This window comes from Condylura cristata, unplaced genomic scaffold (assembly GCF_000260355.1).
Source record: "Condylura cristata isolate star-nosed mole 26May11 unplaced genomic scaffold, ConCri1.0 scaffold00023, whole genome shotgun sequence".
In the NCBI taxonomy this organism is placed as follows: Eukaryota; Metazoa; Chordata; class Mammalia; order Eulipotyphla; family Talpidae; genus Condylura; species Condylura cristata.
This window is the reverse complement of record NW_004567124.1, coordinates 16,967,293-16,976,622: the sequence shown is the minus strand read 5'-3', so window position 1 is coordinate 16,976,622 and position 9,330 is coordinate 16,967,293. Positions and strand designations below refer to the sequence as shown.

At 41.3% G+C, this 9,330-nt stretch overlaps 1 protein-coding gene across 2 annotated transcripts in view; it reads right to left on the bottom strand.

The window, feature by feature from the left end:
- Positions 1-6,415: 6,415 nt before the first annotated feature.
- The window catches only part of FAM214A (family with sequence similarity 214, member A), a 72,285-nt gene continuing 69,370 nt past the window's right edge, over positions 6,416-9,330 (bottom strand). Inside the window, exon 13 of one of the 2 annotated variants that reach the window (XM_012728720.1) lies at positions 6,416-7,379. In XM_012728720.1, coding sequence (XP_012584174.1) covers positions 7,226-7,379 — 154 coding nt within the window. In that variant the 3' untranslated portion in view covers positions 6,416-7,225. The remainder of the gene's footprint in view (positions 7,380-9,330) is intronic. The other variant, XM_012728719.1, reaches the window with a different exon arrangement.

Genomic DNA, 9,330 nt, shown 5'->3' with positions numbered 1-9,330 from the left:
CCGCCTTATGACGACACGGAGTCTCGCGCCGCTCGGTGGACGTCGATTCCCGCCTGCCGGAGCCCGGGCGCCCCTCCCGCTCGCGCCCCTGCCTACCTTCCCCCGCTCCTTCAGCTCCGCAACCCCCAAGCACTTCCTGTTCTCCTTCAAAGGTCGCGGCTGCTCCTTACTTCACATCCCGTTTGCCCAGTGCTTTCTGGGAATTGTAGTTTGTAATTGAAAAACTTACAGGGCTTTTTTTTTTTTTTTTTTCCTTTGCGTTTATTAGTCTCTTCTGTTCCAGGAGCTTTATTATTTCTGCCTGCCTGAACTCCACCTAGATCATTGGGGCGCCCCAAAACGTGGTGCTGCCCTGTTCCACAAGACTGGACCCTATCTCTTAATCCCGTTTTTCTTTCAGTCCCGAATCCGACATCATTGCTTCAGGAAAACTTTTCCTGAGCTCCTATACTAGGACAGATACTTCTTGATTGCTGTCACATTTCTCGAGTTCTGTAACTGGGTGATTGCCAGGAAAAGGGGAGATTCCAGGTTCCCTACCCCATCCGAAGGCAGGTGGAGTTGAGCAGAGAGTAGAAACTGGAGAGGGGTCAGGAGAAGGAAAGAAGCAGGATGGAGAGCAAGGAGACCCGGAGGAGGCAACTGGAGTAGAGACATGAAGAAACTGCTTGCTTCTTGGTCCTGGACTGCTTGGAACAGAGGTGGTAAGAGACCTTTGGGGAGGTTCACAATGGCAGCGTTTATCTTCATTTTGATTTTACTCTTTTTCTTCCAGACTTGTCTGGCTGTTTTTGACCCTTTTCTATGGGTCCTCGTCCAGCCCCCAACTTTAGACTTGTGGCAAACTTTCCGGCCTTGCTTTGGGCCAGTCCTCTTGGGCAGGAATGGTAACTTTGGGTGCTCGCTATAGAAACTGTATTCTTGGTCTTTTCTGTATTGTTCATTGGATGTATTAAAGTTCCTTTTCATTAAAGGTTTTATATATTTTGTCTTAATGCAGAGAGTGGCAGAAGCTATTCAGAGCAGGCAGATTTGGGAGTTCTGGGGTGCCCCTCTCCCTATCCTGTAACAGTTTTTCAGCAATACACACTGTTATCTAATAAGATGATATTTTTGATCATGAATGTCATCTTTCCTGCACAGATAATCTTGTGAACATTTTAAAAAGTTCTGAGAATGGCCCCCTCTCTGCTCTAGCAAAGTCACCTAGAAAAAGCAAGTTCCAGAAAGCAAAGCCATCAACATAGACTTAAAATCTGTGAAACAGTTATACAGATTCAAACTGCATTAAAGTCAGCCTTTTAACCCCGCCCCGGCCCCCCCCCCCAAACTACCAAGATGCTGGAGAAGGAAGATATAAACAATGGTTACCCTGCCTTTTGCATCATAGCTGGGTAGTCGTTAGAAATGAAGAGATTAGGGTCCTCTCTGATAGCACAAAGGGATAAAGTGCAGCACTGCAAAGCTATCCACAGCCGCTTCGGCACAAGTTCCATCCCGAGACAGGGAGGTGACCCACATGGTGCGACAGACCTTTCCTTTGTCGTGGGCTGCTCCCCTCAGTAGTGTACTTTGTCAATCTGCCTATTCTGCTCCCCACTCTGCCTCTGGTGAATCCTCTCACCGCCCGCACCTTTGGCTGTACCCCAGTTCTTGTGCATGTAAGTAAATACATCTTTTATTTATTTGTTAAATGTCTTTTTTTTTCAAAGATTTTTTAATTTATATATACAGAACTGGGGTATAGGCCAGAGGTACAGGGGTGGTAAGAGGATTCATCAGACACAGAGTGGGGAGCAGAACAGGCAGATCAAGGAAGTACACTACCAAGGGGAATAGCCAGCAGGACCAGAAAGGTCTGTGGAGCCATGTGGGTCACCTCTGAGGCCTGGATGGATCTAGCACTGAAGCAGCTGCCGCTAGCTTGCAGTGCTGCACCCTAACCCATTGCCACCAGGGAGGGCCCTAAATAAATCTTTAAAAAGTAAGTAAATACATAAACTAGTAAAAGTAACAGATAATGCACTTAGGGGGTTGGGGTGAGGGAGGGAAACAAATGAAATAATTCAGAAGCCATAATCAATCAGAATATCTTGAGTAGGATCTTAGACTGGAAGAATTGTTATAGGATTGCAATTTGAAAAATAAAGTTATACAGCACTCCTTTTGGAGAAAGGAAAGAGTAGTAGTTATCAGGCAAGTACTTCAAGAAGCCAACTTTTGAAAAGTATATGCCATGAGAGTACCTTAGCTGAGTCAGCTGAGAAACTTCATAAAATCAACTAAATACTTGTTGCCATTCTATAGTCACAAAGTAACATACTGAAAATTTGCCTTTCTTTTATGCAGAATTATAGGAGGAAAATAAAATGCGTTAGTTAGGTTATCTAGAGCACCTAACAGATGTATGTCTATTAGTAAATTGGCATTCTGGTATATATGCTATATCATTATATTTGTGAGTTTATATTGATATCTGATAGACACATATATTGAAAATGAGAATATATGATCTTGGATAAGAGAATCAGTTCCTGACACATAATGATAATACCCTTTTGAGGGCAGTTAATTTCTGGAGGGTACATTTTGGTCAGTGAAGAATTCACAAAAAGCCAATGCTCCATTGTAAGGCCCTGTCTGGGAAGTCATGTCTCTCCCAAAACCTGGCCTTCCCCATTACAATAAAAACAACTTTCTGCATTATCAACTATGAACCTTAATGCTTAAGGCTTTACATTTATTACCAGCACCATGTTTCACAAAACATTCTATTTTGACCTCTGGGATATTTTCTTTTTCTCTTTTCCTATCCCACCATTTCTCTTACTCTCTATTGTTGACTATAAATGGGAGAATTTTAATAAATCTGACAGCTAAAGAGCTTTTTTTTCTCTCTGGGAGATGACTTCTCTACCCTCGAGCTTTAACTGCCACCTACATATTCTAGATTGTGTTGCCCAATAGAACCTTCTGTGATGATGGAAATAGCTTGCACTTGTGCAGTCCAATACAGTAGCCATTAGTCATGATTATTAAACATCTGAAATTCGAGTAAGTGCAACCGAGGACTTTAATTTTAATTTTAATCATTTAGAAAATTTATTTATTTATTCATGCATACAAGAACTGGGATACAAGTCAGAGGTGCTGGGTGGGTGACGGGGGGGGCAGTGAGAGGATTCACAGAAACAAGATGTGGAGCAGAACAGGCAGATTGGCTGAAATGCACTGCTTCTGTGGAAGACAGGAGAGGTCTGCTAGGCCATGTGGGTCAACTCCCTGGCTGGGGATTGAACTCATGCTGCAGTGGCTGCAGATTGCTTCATAGTGCTGCAACTTAACTACTTGCACCACCAGGCACGCCCCGGAACTTAATTTTAAATTTTAATTAACTAAATTAACTAAGTCACTGAGAAACCCTATTGACAGAGATTCCCACTAGGTTTAGGAGAAAGTCCAAAAATTGATGTTTGACCAAAGCTCCCCCTGGTGATTCTGATGCACACATGCACATGAATTTTTGGGTTTGGAATTTGGTAGGCCTAAACAAGCTTTAAAGAGAGCATGGGTCTTTTTGAGGGCTAGGTTCTCTAACTCAAGAGTTTATTAGGGTGAGTTAAGATAATATCCCACCATAGTCTATGGCTTAAACAGCTGAGAAAGTCCATTTGCATCACTAAGGTGTATCTAGTATCAAGAAGAGAATGCATTTTTCATGAAAGGAAGAGAAAGAAAGAGACTGGAAGATCCATTAAAGGAAACTGAGATACAGCACACCAAAGCTCTGAGGACAATTGGTGACTTTATTATTATTATTACTTTTTAGAAGATTTACTTTATTAATGCATACAAGAGCTGGGGTAGATGACGGAGGCGTGGGAGGTGAGAGGATTCACCAGAGACAGAGCAAGAAGCAGAATAGGCAGATCCTCTGAAACACACTACTGAGGTAAGCAGGGGATGAATCTGGAGAGGTCTGCACCATGTGGGTCAGTTCCCTGACTGGGGATTGAACTTTGTGCTGCAGTAGCTGTCCCTAGCTTCATAGTGTTGGGACCTAACCCCTTGTGCCACCAGGGAGGCATAATGACTTTTTTTTTAATTAAAAAAAACATTTGTGTATTTTAATGTTTTTCATGTTTTATAGCCAATGATCAGTATTGAGTTTTATCAAATGTATAGTCTGTGTATATATGTCAAGTACTTATTCTAAAAATGTAATGATAGAATTTAAGAAGAGAATGCAGATTAATGACAGTTTTAAAAGATTTATTCATAGATATAGTCTGTGTATATATGTCAAATACTTATTCTAAAAATGTAATGATAGAATTTAAGAAGAGAATGCAGATTAATGACAGTTTTAAAAGATTTATTCATAGATATAGTCTGTGTATATATGTCAAATACTTATTCTAAAAATGTAATGATAGAATTTAAGAAGAGAATGCAGATTAATGACAGTTTTAAAAGATTTATTCATAGATACAGGAACTGGGGTGCAGGCCAGAAAGCAGTGGGTGAGTAGGGAGCAGAACTGGAAGATCTATTGAAGTACACTGCTGAGGGCAGCAGCAGGTGAGACAGGAGAGGTCCTTTGTGCCATGTGGGGATTGAACTCATGCTGCAGTGCATGGTGACAGCTTGATAGTGCTGTCTTTAACCCTTGTGCCACCACGGAGGCCCCCTAATGTCAGACATGTTGACTCTTTTTCTCAATTACACAAACCCAGAAAAAGTAGAGGATTCTTGAAGTCAGTTCTATCACATACCATCAGAGCTAGGGCTGCTAGTCAAACCTTTTGGGTTCCAGTCCCATGTTGATTCCACAGACCCTGAAAAGTAAGCACAAATATTCATACATTTGTGCCAGTGGAAAAAACTTTTTTAGTTTTATGGACTATAAGTAGCCTTTTCTAATTCAGGTTGTATTTTATTTTTTTAAAGGATAAGTTTATTAGGAAGAAGAGCAATAGATAGGTACCTGCATGGTCACAAACAGGCAGGAGAGCTGCCTTCAGGTTGGATTTTAAAACAAACCTGCAAGAAGCTTCGTATTGGTCACCTAATAGATTGTAGCCCCTCACCACCCAACCCAGATTCTCTCAAATCTGTCCCTGAGCTGAGCTCCAAAATAAAGACGTGCTCTTTTCCAAATTCCAGAATGCTTACCTGGCTCTGTCACAGGACAGGGAGAGGGGCACCTCTGAACCCCCCAAACCTGCCCGCTCTAAATAGATTCATCTGCCACATGAAGACAAAACATCTAAGATCTTTAATGGAAAGGAACTTGGATACAATTAGTGCGCAATACAGAAGAGACAATATAGTTTCTAAATCAAGCACTCAAAGTTACCCATCCTCTCATGAGTGAAAGTCCACCCAAAAGTGATTGGCCCAAAGCAAGTCCTGAAAGCCTGCCATGGGTCTAAAGCACCTTATGGTGGGGACCCAAAGAAAAGGGTCAGTAATGGCCAGACAATCTGGGAGGAAAAGAGCAAAATTAAAATCAAGACGAACACTGCCATTGTTAAACCTACCCACAGGTCTCTCTCTCACATCTGTTTCAACCAGTCCAGGGCCAAGGAGTATGAGCCACTTCTTCACATTTCTCTCTGCTCCATGTGCCTCCCTCAGGTCTCCTTCTAGCTCTCCATCCCTCCTACTCAATCTCCTCTCTAGGTTCTTCTCTGCTCAGCTCCACCCTCCTTTGGGTGGGGCAGAGAACCTGGAACCTCCCCTTTTCCTGGGGACCACACTGTTACAGTTCTAAATACCCAAGTCTCTTGCTGTTTTGAGTTGTATATATTTTTCTAGTGAGCTAACAGTTTGGCCTCAAGATTCTCAATATTTGTGGTTTTTTGTTGTCTGATCTGCTGTTACCTACTGTCCCTGCACAAACATCTAAAACCATTCTTCTTGGGGCTTCCCTGGTGGCACAAGGGTGTTAAATCTCAGCACTATGAAATAATCAGCAGCCACTAAACTAACCCACATGGCATAGCAGACCTCTTTTGTCTTGTCTGCTGCTCCCCTCAGCAGTGTATTTCAGTAGATTTGCCTGTTCTGTTCTCCACTCTGTTTCTGGTGAACCCTCTCACCTCTTGACTGTACCACAGCTCTTGTACGCATGAATAAATAAATCTTAAAACAAAATACATTCTTCTTTCCAAGGGAGTGAGAAAGAAGGCTTTTATGCACAGTTTCCCTTGCTCAGTGGATTCTCCCATTACCAAATGTCTTCCATTGTGACCCTGAATGTTATAAACTGGTTCAAGGTTCATAATATCTTCCCCTTCCTCCTGGCAGCTGTATAGTTAGAATGGAAATTGATGGCTAGCAGAAATTCACTCAGTCATAGAAATGTCTCCTCTAAAAATAAAAGCCAAATACACATTTCTTAGTTTTTTATATATATTTACAATATAAATAATAATTTGTTTTCAAAGTACATATCCTTTTAACAATTTGCAAAAATTATCTAATATGGGACAGCAGTTTAATGTAAAGCCTCTGTAATAGTGACTAAGGAAAAATAGAACTGTTCTGGGAGGTGGTATTCTAGGAGGAATATGAATGAATGGGCATGATGATCAGAGTTTGCAAAGGGAATGTGAGGCAGCTTAGTCAGCGCTGCACTGTCATTATAGCATGTTAGAAGATGACTCTGAGAGCAGCCTGGGTGGGGCACTGTTGAAACTAAACTTCAATGATATAAAAAGTACACATGCTTGCATAGTGCGTTAATCTTAAAGAAGCTCAACATTTCATTCTCATTTTCAATAACTTAAATGAATAGTACTTAAAACACATCACACAAAATCAAAGACTTGTGCGTATATTTCAGATTTCAACATTAATGTCAAAAATACATAGTATGATTTTACAGAGGATTTGTGCTACATTAGAACACTATAGACAAACATCACTTGAGTATTAAGTAAAACATTAAATATTAAATAACTGAGAAATAAAATGTGTAAACACTAGTCTAACTTGGGGAGGGTGTTGCTATTGCAATAATATGTCCAATGAAGTGGTTTCAACAATACAAAAAGGATTAGGACATGAATATTTCCAGTCTACTTGAAATTTGTGGATCTCATTCCAGGAATCCTTTAATGAAAACTGGTCCAGGATAACAGGAGAGGATCCACTCTCCTGGGTGTTAATTCTGTTTCTATAGCAATTTTTACTTTCAGATTTAAATTGCCACTCCTTATCAACATCTTGGTGAAAACTGAGGGTTTGTTGGCGATTCAGTGTAAGATTTGAGTTCGTATGCAGCACCGCTATCAACTTCCATTGACTTTCTGGAGAACAGGAGCCGTACATCTCTATGGAGGTAGATCTTTCCAGATTTAGAACTCTGGAACCTAAATGAACAAACAAACAGAAAGATTAATCATTTTAGGGAATGATTCCTTAAGACACAAACAATTAAATTTTGTAAAGCAGAATAAATCATTTTGCCACAATATAAATTAACACTAAGTTTTTTTTTTTGAAAGATTTATTTATTTATTCGTACAGAACTGGGGTACAGGCCAGAGATGCGGAGAGTGAGCAGAATGGGGAGATCGACGCAGTACACTGCTGAGGGGAGCAGTGGGCAGGTCAGGAGAGGTCTGTCGCGCTATGTGGATCTCCTCCAGGGCAGGCTGGGATCGAACTCATGCGGAAGTGGCTTAAACTTCTTTGTGCTGTGCTTTAACCTGCTGCGCCACCAGGGAGGGCCAACACTAAGTTTTTAACAAGATGTTTAAGATCTGACATTGCCAAAGTGGGTGTTCCTACTTTAGTGCTTCTCCCTTACTATTCCCTAAACAGTGGAGCCTCCCTTTTTCATTCCCGACACCATCATACATGGTCCTTCCTCATGTATAGTGTTCAGTACAGATTAGTCGATTAATATATTTGGGTTTTCCAGCTCTACCATCTTCTAGGCACTGACTAGAAGACTGACTTCACACCACTTACCCTCCCACAATTTTGACAGGTTTTATTAAAAGGTACTCCACACTTGAAAAATCCACTCAGAAAATGACTACATTTTGAAGACAATCCCAGGATGGGAAAGGACGCTATCATCAGTAGTGGCTAGCTAAATAAAGCCAAATTATAATTAACTCAATAGAAACATCAGCAGTGAGGTGAAAATGGTTATCAGAAAGTTTCTATCCCCTGCTATTATCTATGGTGTAAATATAGAAGGCTGGAATCTAGAATCATAGAAATACATTTAAAATTTAAAAAGTCAAATCAAACATGGGCCCTCCCTAGAAGCGCAACAGGTTAGGATCCACCACTGCAAGCTGGCTGCAGCCACTTCAGGGTGAGTTCGATCCCTGGCCCCAGAGGTGACCCAGATGGTGTGGCAGACCTCTCCTGACCTGCCTGCTGCTCCCCAGTGTACTCTGTTGATCTGCCTGTTCTGCTTCCCCTCTGTCTCGGGTGAAGCCTCTCACTGCCCCTGCACCTGTGGTTTGTACCCAAGTTCTGTATAAATAAATAAATCTTCAAGAAAAAAAGTAGAGTCAAACATACCCCATAGTGCTAATTTCTCTGTTTCCACCCCTCAAACAGCAGAAATTCACTCTGGGGCTTTGGAGTTTATTGCTAAATTAGCTAAAATTTGGTAGTCATGTATATATCACTATGAGTTTCCTGGGTGGGACAGGAGGTTAAAGTGCAACACATAGAATTTGTGCTATCCACAGCCATTGCAGGGCAAGTTTGATTCCTGGCAAGGGAACTTGCCCATATGGTACAGCAGACTTCTCCTGTCTCTCAATGCTCCCCTCAGCAGTGTATCTTGGTCAGTCTGCTTCTTCTGTTCCCTACTCTGTCTCTGGTGAATCTTCTCACACCACCGCACATCTGGCCTGTACTCCAGTTCTTATATGCATAAATAAATCTTTAAAAAAAGGGGGGGGGGAAACACTGATTGACTCATTCACTTTTTTTTCTCAAGTCTTCATCTTCTCAATCTGAAGAAGAACAGGGAGAGCTGGGGGAAGTATACCATAGTTCCCAAAAAGGTGTCTTTACAGCATATGGAGTATCTAATCACTATATGGGGATCATACAAGTTGACCTAGTTGGTTTTTAATTTGGCTAAGATTACATATAGATGGAATACTGTCAAATGATAGTTTAGAAAGTTGAATCTTTTTCTAAGTTGCTCATTCTTATAGTCAGTTATTTCTACTATTTTTCTTTTTAAAAAATTTCCAGGACCTCCTTTGTGGCACAAGGGGTTAAGTCTCAGCACTATGAAGCAATCAGCAGCCACTGCAGCACAGAGTTCAATTCCCCCCCCCCCCC